This window comes from Mastigoproctus giganteus, chromosome 3 (assembly GCF_048544385.1).
Source record: "Mastigoproctus giganteus isolate SK-2022 chromosome 3, ASM4854438v1, whole genome shotgun sequence".
Taxonomy (NCBI): domain Eukaryota; kingdom Metazoa; phylum Arthropoda; class Arachnida; order Uropygi; family Thelyphonidae; genus Mastigoproctus; species Mastigoproctus giganteus.
Window position 1 is genome coordinate 155798895 of NC_143577.1, and position 19097 is coordinate 155817991.

Below are 19097 nucleotides of genomic sequence, written 5' to 3' on the forward strand. Positions count from 1 at the left end.
AGTCCTCGCTGCTGCTCGATGAAAACACGTACAGGGCACTAACTGTGTATGCGCAGGAAATCTTCGCACTGAGGCTAGCCAAGATTGCTGAAATGAGAACAGCATTGGATCATGCTGCCCAAGGCCTGAATCAGACTGGCATGGGTTATCTCCTTCTCCGCTAGAGGACACTGCCTTGACAACTTGCTAACCCTTTAAGGGTAGGAACACTGCTGGTACCATTCTGGTGTGGGACTGCTGCAAACCCCTTATAGGGTAGGATCAGCCGGCAACGTTCTGGTGCGGGATTGGTGGCACTCTGGAGAACTTCTGAGTGCGGGATACAGAGTCCATTGACGTCTGGTGATCATGCAGGGGCACCTGTCCCCTGCTACTTTAACTCCCACTCCCAGACCCTTGTTTTCACCTCACAAAGAGCAGACTGCTCCTCAACTTCAGTCCATCCTCCTTTTCCCTCTTTCTGTTCCTTCTAACTCGTACTCCTGCTCTGTTTTCTCGCCCCCCCCCCTTTTTTTTTCACTTGACCTTTGTCAGGAAGCTCAGGCAATCCTGGCAAAGGCCAGCCAGAGTATAATGGGCAGCCTGGCTCACCTCCCAGTGGTGGTGGCGGGCAACGTGGGGTCCCACTAGGGACTCTGCAGCCAAGCAGCCAGAGACACAACAACAAAACATAACACTACTCTGACAGAGACCAGACATTACACTTTTTCTGGCTTTTACAGAGATGTTGTACTTCTTCACAAAGTACCATGGTGCAGATGTGGGAAACCACAGGTGGCAACTTTCAAAAAACACTATGCCACTATGTACATAAGCATCCAAACTGAACCAGACTATGACTGTTGGGGTGGGACCACACACACACACACGCTCTCTCTCTCTCTCTCTCTCTCTCTCTCTCTCTCTCAGGATTGAACATCCATCGCAAAGGATAGACGATCCGTCACCATCTATGCGGACTCTACCAGACAATGCTCTCTCTGTACAGGACTCTTTCTCCCATGTGCGGTGCAACGACTAGACATGACCACAGCAGCTCTGCTGCAGCACATCACCTGCCGTTCCGAACTGGGCACCCTTGCCTAGTTCATTTTTAAAACCCCATCCCTAGGCAGGGAGGGGAAAGAGATGTGCCTCTGTCTCATCCCCTCCCCTGCCTCCCTCTTCTTCCTCTGGTGGGGCTTGCTCTACTGACACTCCTGGAATCGCCTTCTCTTTCGTTCCCCCAATCTTCAGTCTCCCCCCATTCTACCTTTACCGACTGTGGATGTCCCAACTGCAAGCTGCTGAACTTTAATGTGAAAAATTAACCTAACCTTCATTTAAAACCAACTCGCCCTTATCTAAAACTCTAGCGTCTATGCCATTTTTGTTAACATAAGCCACTGAAATCGCAGGAAATTAGGTGGCAGGGCCTGCCCGAGTAAATAACATTGGGCCTCAGTAGGGGTACAGCGAATAAATGACCAGATGAACAATGGTACACGTCAGTGTACCGTATCCATACAATATCCATACACTTTTAAATCTCTGGCCACAACAGTGTTCTGTTTCACATGACAATGTATACTACGTGGAGATGGGGGAAACCCCTGGTGTCGTTTGACAAGAATACACTTTACACTTCTCCTGCTAACTCATCTTTTCGCCTTCCTCACTGACCACCTTGGTGTCGCCTTCTCTTTTGTCCCCATACTTCTGCCTTTTACCTCCAGTCTTCACCCTCCCCCCACTCTACCTGTATACCCTATCCACGCCACGGCAGGGGGAGATAACTTTTCTTCGTCTCCCCCCACCTGCCATCCAAACTTCCCTCTGGTGTGGCATGGGTATGCCATACTGCCTTGCAAGGGTCATCTCCTCTATCGACCTCTTACTTATACTTCTACCCCCCAGTCTCCCCCCACTATTATCTTTCATCTAGCCCACACGTCTAAATTTAATAACAACAAAATTTTGCCTGACCTATTAGGTCTTTTAACACATCTCTCTAGCGTTCAACCCCAACCAGCGATTTCCTAACAGCAATCTCATTAAGAATTAACGTCAAACGCGTGTTTTTTTTTTTTTTTTAAGGTCCTAGCCACTGAAATCCCAGGAAACTAGGTGGCAGGACCAGAGCAACTTGTCATGATGCTGGACACACCCAGTTAGCCTCCACGTGGCGAGGTATGGGCAACGTCGCTTAGTGGGGCCTAGCTTATTAGCCGCTAGGACCCTATTGGGGCCTAGCGGCCAGTAAGCCGGACAAACAATGGGAACAACACATCATATTGCACAGACATGGCCTACACACTTTCAAGTTTCTTACTTGACAGTGTACTGTCCTCGATACAGCGGACACACGCGGAGATGGGAAAAATCACTGGCGGCCCGTGGGCCAAAATTATGTATTTGTTGTAAATACGGTGCTTATATTCACTCTCATTTTGTTTAAAAAAAAAAAAATTCCGGCCCGTCAGCTGCTTTCAGATCGTGCATTCGGCCCGCATGAAATTTGAGTTTGAGACCACTGCCTTATACCTTATAATTGGAAGAGGAATAAGTATATATAATTTTTATTTTTTTTATTGCTTATATGTGCACTGTTTCTTTTTAATAGCATGTTTTTAGGTGTAATTGAAGTACTTGATCGGGAGCCGGAAAGTGAGTGGGAGGTGAGAGAAATAGCGCACTGTTTAGCTTTTTTACATGAATTTGATACAAAAGTTTTAACGATTTAAATAAGCCCTGAAATTTCGAAGTGGATGGCAATGGCCATTTCGAATAAGGGATACAATTATGCAAAAAGTGCTTTTGCGTAATTGTGTTGTATCTTATGCAGGGCGTCTTTTGACAAGTTTTCTTCGTCTCCTTTTTTTTCCTTCATTTTACAGAGTTCTGCGGTAATACAGAACTCTGTAAAATGGTCAGAAATGAGCGTAGTGCTACGTTTGTGCGATGTGTGCATTGTATTGTATTGTATTGTATTGTGTTGTTTCTGGCCACTTTGCTAGAAGGGGAGAGTGATCACCAGGAAGCCCGGGTCACAGCTATATTCTTACTGTCCCAATTCCGTACCCACAAACAGTAGAGCAAGTTTATGGATGCCAGAAATTCAGTATCATTGGAACCCAGCCAGTGATACCAGCAGATCCCTCATCATGGATGAATAAAAAAGGGCTCATCTCAAAGATGCCAGCATCCCGCATCCATACACACTCACATCCAAACTCACATAGAATCACTCTCATTCATATAAGGATAGAAGAAACTGAAAAAAGAAGAAATAAAATTATAAAGGAGGACATGTTTGACTTAAATTGATACAGCACCAAACAGATGTTTGGTGCCAACAGGCGCAGAGGGAGGTCAAAAGACATTACTCATAAGTTGTCCTGAGGGTTTTGTGTTCACCAGAAGGGGTTCATGCAGATCCACGACATAGCAGACATGTAGACTCAGTAGGTTCTGTAGAGTGTGTTGAATAGAATTATTGGTATAATTTAAATAATTGAAGTTCCTGAAGGATTGGGCCAGCCAAGAAGGTGGCAGTGTCTGTCAAACAATTCCTTGGCAAAGTTTTGGAAGGCAGTGAAACTTTGTTGGTTTGAAATAAGGTCATGTTCATTTGCAGGAGAGAAATCATGTGTTACGGGTGATATTTCTTGACCAGATCTTTGGTAGATGGTGCAATGAAATAAAACATGCTAATCCTGCACGGAACCACAAACACAAGCATTAGTAGGTGAAAGATTAAATTGGTGTGATTTCACATTTATAAAACCATGGTCTGTTGAAAGGTTAGACGAGTAATGTCCTGGGGCAAAAATCACTTCTTGTATATTCTTGACAGAAGTAAATGAGATGTTAAAGATAAAAGATTTATCTTTAACATCGTTGTGACTTCGTTTAATAATATTGCAGCATTTAGTATTTTACTTTTTTAGAATCAACTGTAACCAAGAGAAATACTTCAGAATGTAGTGGTTTACTTTTTATATGATAATGATAATAATTAACTCCTTTAAGTATTAGGCGAAAGTCAAGAGATGGAATTCTCCCTAAAACTTGTAATTCAGGAGTAGATACTGTTCTCTGCGTTCTTACTGTTGTCAAAAGAAATAATCTTTGAGTGGTTGCTAATTGCATTTGGATCGTGAGAAGAGCAGGGTGTCTAAACCAGACACACAAAGCTTACGTTACTACAAGTAAGAAAATAGTATTATAAAGTAGGCGTAAGGTTCTCCTCTGAAGATCATCGCTGCAAATTTATTAACTTTCATCCTAAGATTCTGGATATGTGGAAAGTAGGAAAGAGTTGAAATGTGTATCCAAATAAAAAAAAATTAAAAAAAAACAAAACAAAAACAATAGCATTAGGGATCTAAAATCCCATGTCCCTTAAAACCCACAACTGATTTAAACGAAATGTCTATTTATAATTGAGCCTGAAAAACATTCCTAGGGATAAAGCGAACATACTCTGGAAATTTGGTGATGATCTCACCTTTCGTCTTCGACTAATGTTTTGAACATTTGATATCCTTGATATAAAATATATAAATTACTTTGGCGTGGTTAGCCGACTTTTGAATTGCGCTAAGGCAGATAGGTCATAGGTCAATTGCGCCAAGGCGTCTATAATTGTGCGCGCATGTGTCTGCACGTGCGTGCGCTTGGATTCTATGATCGGTTTGCCTAGTTTGTTGGATAAAAAACGCGGGTTTCCGGGAGAGCAAACCGTGTAATCTTCTCCCGAATCGGCTAATTTCGCCGCGGCGTGAAAAAACCCAAAATATGAGTTCCTCCGTTCAAGACGGAAATCGAGCCCAGGCCTTTTCGACGTAAAATGTGGAAGTACAGCGATTGTAATCACACATCTGCGTGGGTAGCACAGTGGTATCGTCACCATCGGGTGGAAAAGGCCTGGGTTCGAATCCCGTCGATGACGCGAGGAACTTTGATGGGCATTTTTCACTCCGTGACTGAGTTAGTTGGTCTCAGGCGTAGATAGCAAGGTTTTCTCCCCAGAAACGGATTTTTAATCCAGCAAAAACAGGCAAATCAACCATGGCACACACGCAATTAACAGACATAAGACAGCACGACATATGAATTTAAATACTCGGGTGGCCTAATATAATAGTTTGATTTGGTTTTGGATTGTAATCACTGTGTAAACAAGCTTGTGATTTACTTATGCCATAGTGGTCTCGCACTAATTCCAAGTTAATTATACTCGTAATTACTGGCTAACCTAGTTACAATTTAAAATGTATGTATAAAATTTTTCTTTTATTTATTTTAGATCAAACGCTTATTTTTAATATTTTCTGTCCTTAGGGCTATCAGAGGCATATTTCTGAAAACCCAGAAAAGATTGATCAGCAGAATTTGAGAGATCTCTTCAGTAATATTGAAGACATTTATCAGTTTAATCGGTAAGGATAGTTTTGGATAGATTTGCTTTTCCAATTCAGCACAGCACCTGCCCTAGGCGTGTTGGCGCCTCGATGCAATTTAAAACTTCAGTGCTTATTTCTCGTTTTTGGATTTTAAAAACCAGAAAATTAAATGTTCCCTTTTTGATTTATCAATGTATTAAGTCAAAGTTATTAATATTTATTACATTCAGCCCTGTACAGCTTACAAGCTGTACAGAGCTGTACAGCTTACATTGCGTTGCAGTTCCTCCACCTCCAAATTGGCTTTGCAATTCAGCCCATAATTTTCTTACTGCATTCATAACTTTTAGGATATTAACATTCTTTCGCCTTTTTCAAATCTACATTACTTCTTTTTTCTACTATCCCTACCCTTCTAGTACTTGGCACTTCGTGTAATTTTGACCTCCATCTATGCAAACTTTAATTAGACTATTCTTACATGCTTATATACTTTTGCATCCTTTACTTCTGCTTTGCGCGTTTTGTTGCATTTGTCATACCTTTCTTATTCAATTTTTTTTTTTTTTTATCAACTGTAACTTTGACTTTACATTACGTTTAATATATATAGCCTGACGTAGCCCAGTGGTCAGGAACGAGAGTGCATAGCACGCGTTCTTTGAGTGGACTGGGGTTCAATCCCGTGACTACTAAATACGATAAATATTTGTATTGACGATTTATTGTAAACTCTACTGACTTGGTTGTCGTGTCGGAGTATAATCAGAAAAAAAAAAAAAAATATATATATATTAAACGTAATCTAAATTGAACCTGCAACATTCCTAACGATAAAGCGAACATACTCTGACAATTTGGTGATGATCTCACCTTTCGTCTTCGACTAATGTTTTGAACATTTGATATTCTTGATATAAAATATATAAATTACTTTTGCGTGGTCAGCTGACTTTTGAATTGCGCTAAGGCAGATAGGTCATGAGGCGTCTATAATTTGTGTGCGCATGTGTCTTTTTTTTTTTTTTTATGTAAACCCCAAACACGAGAGGTATTAGAACCTATAGTACTTAGTACTATAGGTTCTAATTAGGTTCTTAAAGAAGATATTTGTTGACATTGGACTTGTACTTCTGTAGACTGTAATTTTCAGGAAATACGTATCAAGGAAGGTTGTTCCAGAAAACGGCAGTTGAATGAATAAACGAGGAAGATGAAAAGTTGGTTCTGTGAGTTTGAAGTTGGACAGTAAATGGATGTTGGCTGGTGGCGGCACGTGTTCGGACTGTTTTGAAAGAGAGAGCGGGAATTATAGAAGCCAATTCAGAAGAACAGTGCCCATGGAAGTATCTGTAGAAGAGGCATGCAGCAGAAACAGTACGTCTATGAGAGAGCGAGTGGAGAGACTCTGTTAGAGATGAATCATTAATTAACCTAACTGCCCTCTTCTGAATGGAATCAAGAAGCCTGAGAGAGGTTTTGGGGGCACCACCCCAGTTGTGGGAATAATATTCCATGGCAGGGCGGATTTGCGATTTATACAGAGTGGGCAGCTGTTTGGAAGAAAAGTAACGTCGAGAGCGAAAGAGAAAACCAAGTTTTTTAGATGCAGAGGAAGCAATATTTGTAATGTGCTTGTGTCGAGAGAGAGAGAGAGAGAGAGAGAGAGAGAGAGAGAGAGAGATTACCCCAAACGAGATATATCATTTTGCCTAGAAATCGGAGTGTCACTAACGATAAGCATAGGAGCAGAAGAATCCTTTTTGCGAGATATAAGACAAGACTGAGTTTTAGAAGGGTTGAAATCAAATAAGTTGTCTTTGCCCCACTGGAGAATTACCTGAAGATCGGCATTTAAGGAATTGGTAGAGGAGAAATACCATCGGGACTTGGAGCTTTCTTAGCATCAAGATTCGTCAAAATCCTTCTGACATCCTTTTGACGGAAGACCACAGGAGGCATTGAATGAAGCGTGTTGGGAATGGTGGGAGGTGTTTTACCAAGATCATTAATACATGAGTTGGAAGGAAAATGGGAAGCTAGCAGGTCAGCTTTATCCTTGACTGAAGTGACAACAGAACCATCTGGTTTGGACAGAGGTGGGAGCAGAGATGGGCAAAAGGTGCGGCCAATAGCTTTGGCAAGAGACCAGAATGCTCGGCTACCATTAGGGTAAGAATCAAGTTTTCTACTCTTAGCCTGTTCAAACTCTGGTTTGGACTGATTAATAACTGCTTTACAATTGTTGCGATCTTTGTTGTAAGCAGAAAATGAAACTGAAGAATTAGAAACAAGCCAATTTCGATATGCAACATTCTTCTCTTGAACAGCCTTAGCACATTTATTGGAAAACCAAGGTTTAGATAAAGGACGAGATTTTAAAGTGGAGTGTAGGATTAAGGATATTCTTTCCTGCAAGGATAATTTCACTGACACGATCTGAGCAAACGTTGACATCAGAAGTTTTGTAACAGTAATCCGACCAAGGAAAAGAAGAAAAGGAGTCTTGCAGGTCATCCCATTTTGCATTTTTGTAATGCCAAACAACACGAGGTTGGGAATAGCCATGATATAAAGGTTCCATTGGAGAAGAGACAATCACCAAGTTGTGATCTGAAGTGCCTAAAGGACCTCTCACTTCGACCGTGTACTTAGAAGGATTGTTTGTGAGAAAAAGATCAAGCGTATTGGCTGTATGATTAGGATTGTCCGGTATTCTTGTAGGTAAATGAACAATCTGCGCAAGCATTAGTAATTGCAAAAGCCTCAGCATCTGGACCAGCTGGGTCGGTGTGACTAGAAAACGGAAGCCAGCTGGAGTTGTGAACATTAAAATCACCAAGGAAAATTACCTCACTGTTTGGAAAGTTGGACTGGAGAAAGTCAAGTTGCAAAGAGAGTAAGTCAAAGACTTCTAAGTGATTAGTGGAATTGGGAGAACGGTAGAGACAACAGATGAATTTGACACAATGAGGTAGAGAGATTTTAAGCCAGAGAAGATCGAAAAGAGGAGTTTCCAAATTGCCAAGTCCCTGACAGGGAATATCAGAACGGACATATGGACAAGTATCACCTTTGAGGCGAAAGCAATCATATATACATGCATGTGTCTGACTATATATATATATATATATATATATACAAATATATATTTGTATATTTGTTCTACCTATATATATATATATATATATATATATATATATATATATATATATATATATATATAGGTAGAACACGGATAAGAAATTCCCGCATAAAAAGTTTCCCCTTGTACTAGGTTTGGTCTCTTAAGTCCCAATTTCAACTCTGTATGTTGTAATGTATTACTTTCCTGCGTTAGAAGTTTCCCGGGTAAAAATTTTCCCCCATAAAAATGATAAAGAATACACGCTGTGTTATTATAATGACGTTTTCCCACTTAATACGTTTTTAAATATAGAAATTATTTATTTTTAATATTAATAAATATTAATAATATAAACATTTGGTAATCGAACAAGTTAGTGCCAAGCATCATTTTAGTTGGTAGTAAACCACAGAATTAGGTGAAATGACGTCGTTTTTTGATATATCTCATATTGGGAATGCCTTTACAACGACGAGTTGCCTTGATATTGCACTACTTCCAATGTAATGTTACTTATTCTCGGCGGATACCACCACCCCTGGGTGGTGGTATCCGGCGACAATCTATTGGCGAAGAGTTGCCTATTCGAGAATCTATTGTCGGTGCGTTGCTTATTCAAGGTGGTTCACTATCAGGGTAACCCCACAACGAGTCTAAAGTCAGCAACCACCTCCACGACAACCGTGTGAAAAGGCTAGACTGTGGACTTGTGTTAACTCTCAATTTCGGATTACAAATTCGTACAGCAGCTGGGCAGCCTAGAACATGTTGTGCAATCCTATAAATATAATGTATATCCTTTAACTAAGGAATCCACTGTATAGGGCTCCTGCACCAGGAGACAGTCACAACCTTGGGTACGCGACAACTTGGCGACGGTGAACTCTGCGATGGTCAACTCTGCGACGGTCAGCTCTGCAATGGTGAACTCTGCAACGGTCAACTCGGCGACAGAATTATTTTGCAAAGAAAATTATATACATGTTTTAATTTAGGCTTATTATAAATTTATTAGTGGAATTTTGTTAAGTCAAATATATTACTGCAATATTCTATATTCTCTATCACTTTCATAAAATTCACTATCGAACTAGAGTCGGCCAATACCCTACCATACTTGGACACCCTGGTCCGACGTGAGGGCACACGCCTGAGAACAATAGTCTATCACACGCCAGTGTGTGCTGGCCAATTTACCAACTACCGGGCAGCACACACGCGCAGCCATTTTCTCGGCACTGCCGGGCCTTGTTAACTCGAGCCTGGACCCACTCTAGTTCTGCAGATGAGAGACGCACCGAGATTGCTAGGGTCAATACAGATCTTACGCGATGTATCTATCCCACCAGTTCCCTAGATAGGTGCGACCTATAGGCCCGTGACCACGTAGCGACCGACAGGACCGTTCAAGGTAATGACTCCGCCGCGATTGCCTTTATCCCATACTACCCAAACCTTTCACATCAAGTTTCTAGGGTCCTGAAATCTCATGGGATAAAGTACGTAAAACTCCCTGGCAGGAAATTGCGATCCCTCATCTCCAAAGTGAAAACACCAATTCCCACCTTACTACAGAGTGGGCTATTCTGCCGTATTTCTTTTATTTCTTTCCATGACTTCACTAGCTGCTACGTCGGGGAAACTGGCAGAAGACTCGGAAAACGTATTTCAGAACATGAAAGAGCCATTCGCTTAGTGGACATAGAACACTCGGCCATTGCTGAGCACTTCTGGACAACCCGACACGACATTGACCCACGCCGCGATGTCATGGTTGTTGATCGGTCCCGTCATTACTGACGCCGTGCCTGGTTGGAGTCACTGAACAGCACGTGCTCTAATACTTTCATTAACAGAAACAGAGGATGTCATATTCATCCTATGATTGAAGCATTCTCATGATTGACAAACGGTGGCAACGTTCCCATACGCAACGTTCCCATACGTCACAACCACAGACTTCAACTTCCAACAGTTAGTTGCTGCATCATGCAGTTTACTGTTCATGACTGCCGTCGCACGCTCTTAACTTCTTCGTTCCCAAAACTTTCAATCCAGCTGACGTAACTGTTGAAGGGCAACATAAAGCCCGAAAGCTTTTTGTATTACTGGTTACTGTATGTATCTAACATATTCTGTTTATTGTATGTATTTAACATTAAACCTAGTTTAACTAGAACTCGTCATTTTATTTTACTTTAATTCTGCTCTATGTTCATTATTCTATATTCTCATAATAGAGAATATAGAATAATGAAACCAGAGCGCCTATGCCTTTTTACCTATGTTACTGCAATATGTTATTTATTAAGAACACATATTCATTAGAAGAGAATTTATTGCATAATTAAGTAGACATCTTTGAATTTTTTTAATAATCTGGAAAAATAAACTATAAAACTACAAATCCTTTACTTTTTTAATCCATATTGTAGTTGTAGATTATACCACGGAGATATTCTATAATATTTTGCCGATTATAGTATTAGTATTAGCAATGGCCACACGGTGCAAGGAAGCCTATGACTTATGCTGCACCAACCAAAAAAAAAAAAAATAATAATAAATAAAATAAAATAAAATAAAATAACAACAACAAAAATAATAAATAAATCAAATAAACTAACAACAAAAAAATAATAAATAAAAAAATAAAATAACAAAAAAAAAATAAATAAAAAAAAAAAGAAGAAGAAAATAATAATCCAGCTGACCTTTGAATTTCCCCAAACTGTCAGCCTCTACCACCCATGTAGGTAACTTATTACAGTAATTTATAATGCGCTGGCTAAAATAAAACTTCCTGCAATCCAGTCTAAATCATCCCGTGTAGCTTGAAATTATCGAATGTGTGGGTTGCGCAGCCTGGAAACCAGGCTGCGCAACCCACACATTCGAAGTGTTTCCTCATATGGACGCTCTTTTGCCGATCTTACCAAGTGAGTTACCCGTCTTTGTACCACGTCAAGAAGCACAGTGCCTTTCTTCAGGTGTGATCTCCATACTTGAACACAGTATTCCAAGTGTGGCCTTATATAATAGAATCATGATATCCTTATCCCTACTAGCAATTGTTCGATATATCATCGATAGAACACAATGAGCCTTCCTTGCAACCAGTCTACAATGCTCAGAGAACTTCGTGTCTGACCATATCGTAATACCGAAGTCCCTTTCCTCCACTATCGGCTTTATTTCAACTCCAAATGTATTAGTTATTTTGGGGTTATTGTTCCCCAGGTGCAGTACCTTACACTTTGCTGGATTAAATCATAGCTGCCATTTTTCCGACCACCCCTGAAGTCTATCTAGGTCACTCTGAAGAGCGCTGCTTGGGGTTGATCATTAACTACTCTACCAATCTTTATATCATCTGCAAATTTAGACATCATTCCCAAATATTGATAGTTATTGATCTTATTTAAAATTCTGCGGCCAGCTTCTTCATAGCGTGTTCGTTCAGTGGACGTTCAAGGCCGGCAATAATTCTTTCGAAATCTATATCCTAAGTTATTTGAATTTTCCTTAATTTATTTATAAAAATCCACAAAGTAGGGTGAGAAATACTACTACCAAAATCTAACTGTAGTTTGCGATGGCAGGCTTCAGCAAAATTGTTCTATCGCCTTCACCAAAATTTCGTTGGTATACGGACCAAATATTAGAGGGAAATGTTAGTACAGCTCTGGTACCGTTGTTTCTGAGACATCCTATATACGTATTGGTAAACCATTCTAAAATTGGTTTAAACTCTTCTGCTAAATAATTTTCTACACTGGTAATTGCATTAATAATGTCTTCTTTTGGAACAAATGCAATAGACGTAATCATTTTTGAACGCAAAGTTGTAATGCAAATGAACGTAATGCAAAATCTTCGTAGAAGTTGACATGATGCCAAGTGTTTCCGAAGATTTTTAATTAAGTGAAACAAGCAATCGTTAATGTTTTTTTAATTATGTGAAACAAGCAACCGTCCTTCTGGAAATACTGCACGAATAGCTTGATGGATTGCAAGTTCGTAATCCACATTTATGATCTCTGGATTCAGTTGAGGCCAAAGTTCGCGTATCATGATAAATAATTTTATATATGTTTCAGCTCTTTTATCCGGCAGCTAACAAAACAATATAGGGAAAACTGCACCTCCATCTTTTCTAGCTAGTATGATGAAAATTTGAGAAAAAGAGGAGGAGAGAGCAAAAAAGTTCCGTCCATAAATAATTCCTTCATATGTTCGCTCCACGTTGACTGATATTCCCAACCAAATACCAGGATGCGCTGCGGGTCGGACTGGTCTCTTCCAGAATCTGTTAGAAGAAAACGCTCAAAATTTGTTCGACTGTACTCATAACGGGTATACTCCTGAGGTGTAATTATTGTCTCGCGAGATTCTGGATTGGCCAGTGCTCTTAAAGTTTTAAGATTGTTAAAAAAATTCAACGATGTATGCTTAACTACGCAATAAATTCTCTTCTAATAAACATCTGTGTTCTTAATAAATAACATATTGTACTAATATATTTGACTTAACACATTTCCATTAATAAATTTATAATAACCTAAATGAAAAAATATATATAATTTTCTTTTCAAAATAATTTTTGTCGCTGAGTTTACTGTTGCCGAGTTTTCCGTCGCCCAGTTGACCATCGCCAAGTTGACCGTGTCCGCACAACCTTCTCGATTTGTCCTCTGAAGTTGTAAAGCAAAGTTGATATGAGCGCTAACTATTCACCTGTACCACTTTCAACACTTGACAATCCACATTTGGAGGATTATCTGTATTGAATCTTATCCCTTACTTGTTCCGTATATTTCCGAAACTCTGGACAACTTCGACTAGGCATTGAATGGGCAGCACTCCTATATCTTCTTCTACCTTGGTGTTTCCTGTTTAAGAGGACAATCCTTTAATAAGTGTCCATCTCCTGCGCAATGCAGATATACTGTTTTGGTTTACAACTTCTAGCCACATATTCAAATGCCAGGCGTTTAAAAAACTTCTTAACAAATAATATATCTGTTATTTTATAAGAAGACCCATGTCTGAACACTCTCCCATAAATTTATCTACACTGAATGGCATGTCTAAAATCCAATTTTTAGTGTCCTTGTTCATTGCCGTTGTCACTGATCTCACCTGTGTGTCCTTTAAGAACTGATATACCAAACTCCACCACATTCTTCTTATATAACTGATCCAAGAGTTCACTTTATTTCTATTTCTTTGTCCACATCATATATTATAACTCTTGATCGACTTCTTACGCAGTTCTGTTTTCATTCCGTAATTTGAATACACTACCTTATATTGTTGAAATCCTACTTTGTTTCTGCCTCAATTACAACACCTTTATCCCTTGAAGGATATGTATGAAAAAAAAAAAATAAATAAATAATAATAATTGCTGGATTTTTATTTGTCCCATTTTAATAAAATTTGGAATAGTTTGATAAATCTTTTTGAAGGAGGCAGCTGTAAAATTTCATGAAAATGCATTCACTAGCAGGCGAATTATTACATGCGGACGGACAGACAGACAGATGGAAATCCGGACTTGGTGAAAACAATAGGCGATATACGCATATCACAAACACGTTTAAAAATATTTTCATTTTTATAATGGGTATAGTTTTAGTTGTCTAAAAAAAATTAATACGAAGCATTTATACGCTGGCGCGTTATAAAATGACAAATATTGCAGATGTAAAATGGCGATGTGATAATTGCAATGTTTAATTGTTTTGTTTTTCTTTAAATATTACAACAGTGAATACGATAACAGATGAAAGGTGAGCATAAAAATTGATTAACGGAAAAAAAAAATTCACTGAGATATACTGATACGTGGCCATGTTATAAATCTTGAAGTGCAAAAATCATCAGGTGGGATGGCTACTTTAAATTGATAAAAAACAAGTAAGGTAATATATGTAGTGGGTTGTATTTTAGTTGAAGTATTTTTTTTCTTAAATTAATTGAAAAAAATGTTTTTCTGTGATTAATTGAAGTGAAATTAATATGATTAATTAATATGATTGATATGATTAATCTTCATATCAATTATATATACTGTTCAACAAATTGACTCGTGGCACAAAATTTGGTATGGTGGTTTACCATAGAATTACGACGAAATAAGGAGACAGGGAGAAGCTTCATACAGGTATAAGGGACATTTACATGGGTTGTACACTGAAAGAACAGAATCCATGGGATACCTGTTTCCTGGGCAACGCGAAACAGTCACTCCTCTCGCTAGGGGACGAACCCATCGCTTGGCAGGTATGTAGGTACACTGCATTCACGTAGACGGTAATTCGATGTCAGTATGGATAAACGTCGTGAGTTAACGACTTTGAAAGAGGGATGGTAGTGGGTGCCCGATGTATTGGTCACTCTATTGCGGGGGTCGTACAGAAATTACACTATTTCATTTGGCAGTATCGGGAATACGCCATTTCTGGAAAAACATCTCATCGTGGAGAGCGCTGTGGGCGGAGAAAGGTGGTGGATGAAAGTGGCTGTCGACGTCTGTCTCACATTGTTTCAGCCAACCGGAGAGCAGCAGTGGCACAAATCACCGCCGACTTCAACGAGGGAGGTGTCAGAAACGTCTCCACCAAGACCATCACGAAATCATTAGCCGCAATAGGTCATGGGAGCCGCCGAACCACCAGAGCCCCATTGCTAACACCAAGACACAGGACCCTACGCCTCAACTGGGCGAAAGAACATCGACACTGGACCTTGGATGATTGGAGACGGGTCTCTTGGTTCGATGAGTCGCGTTTCCAGTTATTTCGAGCGGACGGAGGGTGCGTATCTGGTGGAAACTGCACGAAGCTATGCACTTGTCTTGTCAACAAAGAACTGTTCAGGCAGGTGGATGGTCGGTAATGGTCTGGTGCGTGTTCAACGTTGGGACCTCTGCGTACATCTAGACGCATCTTTGAACAGTCCAGGTACGTGTCCACCCTTGCAGACCATCGTGCATCCACAGGGCAATGGACTCTCTCAATGGACTCTACTCCCCCACAAAGCCGTGGCGACTATAATATGGTTCGAAGAGCATTCCGCCGATTTTACCATCATAGAATAGCCTCCCCGTTCACCGGACATGAACCCTGTGGAACATCTTTGGGATGCTGTGGAAAGATCCGTTCGACCTTTGGATTCTTCACCCAGGAATGCGTCGGAATTATGGACAGCAGTGCAGCAAGCATGGATGGAAATATCTGTGGAACGCTTTCGCGAACTAGTGAACTGAATGCCTCGTCATGTGACTGCCCTTATCCGGGCGAAAGGTGCGCCTACCCGTCATTAGGTAGGTATCCCATGATTTCTGCCCACTCAGTGTAAATTAATAACTTTGCCCCGTACTGGAACGGGACATAATTTTGATCCAAATCAGATCTTGAAGACCTAAGTGAAGGTCCTTTACCACTAGTTCTTTTTTTTTTTTTTTTTTTTTGCTAGGCATCCTGGGTAGGGGATTGTTTTATGCTGCACCCGTCGGTATCGCGCTACATCCGGTGGGTGCGGGAACATAGTGCTAAAAACAGTGATAACAGACCCAGGCCTGGCTCCTCGTGCCGGAAATGGGCGCTGGGCAGCGGTTTCCCGGGTTTTGATTGCTCCTGGGTGGCAAAGTGGCCTGACACTAACAACAGAACAGAACACACATTACACTAACACCCAAACACTAACACTTTTTCAGGCCTGTTATGCAGATTTTCTGCACTATCACAGAGAACTAAGGTGGAGATGGGCTTAGCCCTAGGAGCTACCCCGATACAGGATCTCTCTCTCTCTCTCTCTCTCTCTCTCTCACTCACACACACACACACACACGCGCGCGCGCCTCCGTAGCCAGGTGGCAGGAGCAGCAGTGTGTAGCACATGCTTTTTGATTAGACCGGGAGTTCGAGCCCGTGACCAAATACGGAGGATACGAATACGTAAGGGAATGACTACCGCATATCCCCGGAGCAGTATGGCCCTAGTTGCTAATGCTCCTAAAAACCAAACACACACACACACACACACACACACACACACACACACACACACACACACACACACACACACACACACACACACACACACACACACGATGGGGCATAAATTCAAATTGAGGAAGGATGGTTGCAGGATAAAAATGCGGAAATTTGCCGTTAGCCAGCAGGTGGTTGATTGTTGAAACATGCTCCCATCTGTTGTGGAAATGGATGGGTTGAATAAATTGAAGGAAGAACTAGACAAATTCTTGGAGGTTACAGATGGGCGAACTGTGTAGGTGTTCCCCCCCCCTTCTTCTGGCTGATGCTATATAAACTTGCTTTCTTACATAATTTGCCATTACTACTACTAGTAGTAGTAGTACTGGCTCATTCTCTATCTGTGTATCTATCTGTAATCTTCACAAGCGACACTATGTTCACGATCATACGTTATATACGCGATGAATGCTCAGGCTGTCTAAAATGACAATACTGCAATAAAACAACATTTAATCTATGAATTTGTTTTTCCGTACAAATTGTACTGAAAAATGCAATAATAATTGCTGGATTATTTGTTTAATGAAATTTGGGATGGCTCGACAAATCTTTCTTTAAGAACTAAATATAAAATTTCTTAAATATTCGTTCATGGGAAGTAGAGTTAAATGCGGACGGACAGAGATGGATGAACATGATGAAGACAGTAGGCGCGTTCCATATTAATGGTAGGCACATACACTGCATATCTATCAATAAGCTTTATTTATAGGAGAATTAATAACGTGTGCTGAAACTTTTAGTCTTTATATGGCTTCTATGGCCCAGTGGGTAAGACACTGGACTACCAGCCTGATGGACCTGGTTCGAATCCCGCCTTGGTGGAAGCGAACCCGGCTCTATTACGCTGGGAGATCGATATAATAATAATAAAAAAAACATCGCGAAAGTTTCTCCATCGGACTTACTCCCCCAAGGTCGGAGTGACGGCTGAGAAAAAAAAAAACACTGGACATAAGATGAAACAAGTCCACCATCCATAGATGGATGACATTGCAGAAAAATATTAATCATACTGCATCGAGTGTGACGCATGATAAAGTCACTCGCGTTCAGGCCTTAGGCAGAGGGATCGGTTTGAAAAGTTGGAAAAGTCTCCTGAGCAAGACAGTGGATCAAGTGGCCCTGTCCGCCATATGGCTACCAGAAGAGAAGGGCAAGATCATTAAGCCCCACCAACTGGAAGTGCTTCCGGCGCTAGTGACCACCCAGGAAGAAGAAGATGCCAACGCATGACGTGGAGCATCGAAATGAATATGTACATCATGCGAGCATAATATGAAATAACTAGGCTAGAGATCCGTTATGACAATGTACAGGTCGCGACTACATACCAAGTGTTTGGAAATATTCCCGGATATTCAGGTCACTGAACAGCGGTTAGTGGACCAAAGGACCATCGTCACGAAGAACCTAATAGCTCCTGCCATTTTGGAAAAAATCAAGCAGGATGTGAGCGTTCAACTACAAAGAACAAAGAATATGGCCAATATGGAACCAGAGAAGGAACAGCATACTGCGGAACCAAGAGGAGGAAGAGGAAGAAGAAATACAACCCAGAGTAGCTGAAGTGGAAAGAGACGAAGTCATAATATCCAGAACAGAAGACGAGTGGAAGAATGTTGTTGTTGTTGTTGTTGTTATTTGGTTTTTAGGAGCATTGGCAACTAAAGCCATATTGCTCTGGGGATATGCCGTGGTCATTCCCTGACCTTTCTGCATCCCCTATATTTGGTGGTCACGGGCTCGATCCCCGGTCTAATTAAGAATCGTGTGCTACGCACTGCTGCTCCTGCCCACTTGGATGCGGAGGTGCCGAGTGGAAGAAGGCCCTAACAGAATTCGAAGGAATGGACCCCACAAGAACCCATGTGATACCTAAGCAGAGGCCAAATAAAATTCTGTGGAGAGTAACATTCATTTGATTCATTTATTAATTACCCACAATATACCGTCTCAAGATTATGTACATCAAAGTATATATATGATTTGTATACAATATATATTTGCATATAATTAGATGCTCTGCATATATTAAACACTCGTGTGTAATTGTGTTCTTTAATCAGGGTATTTCCCAGACATAAGCCCAACGCTACCTTGAGAACTTGTGAATATGTAGTCTGTACAAAGCAGGCCTGGAAAAGTATGTTGAATTACCTGGGTCTGATTTTACTGTAGCGCAATTCACGCATGAAATCCCGCACCCACTGGAGGTAGTGCAATACCAGTGAGTGCCAGAAATCCTGCTCCCCGGGTTGCCCATACCAGGGAGCCAGCAGGGGAAAAAAAACTAATAATCTTTTCCACATGCACTGGAACCTACAAACCCAATAAAGGTACTGTCCAGCAAATATCCAACTATATGCTATGGATAATAGCATATGGATAATAGCAATTAGAGCACCAGACCCGATGCGATGAATCAGGTCCAGCACCCCAGAATCTAGCAGGAAGTATTCATTATCACTGCACAAAAGACAATTAACCAGGGCACCAGACCCAACACCATGAATC

At 40.8% G+C, this 19097-nt stretch overlaps 1 protein-coding gene across 1 annotated transcript in view; it reads left to right on the top strand.

The window, feature by feature from the left end:
- Nucleotides 1–19097, top strand: part of LOC150088345 (uncharacterized) — a 521190-nt gene that overhangs the window by 281883 nt on the left and 220210 nt on the right. Inside the window, exon 3 of the mRNA XM_090370129.1 lies at nt 5326–5423. Coding sequence (XP_090226255.1) covers nt 5326–5423 — 98 coding nt within the window. The remainder of the gene's footprint in view (nt 1–5325; nt 5424–19097) is intronic.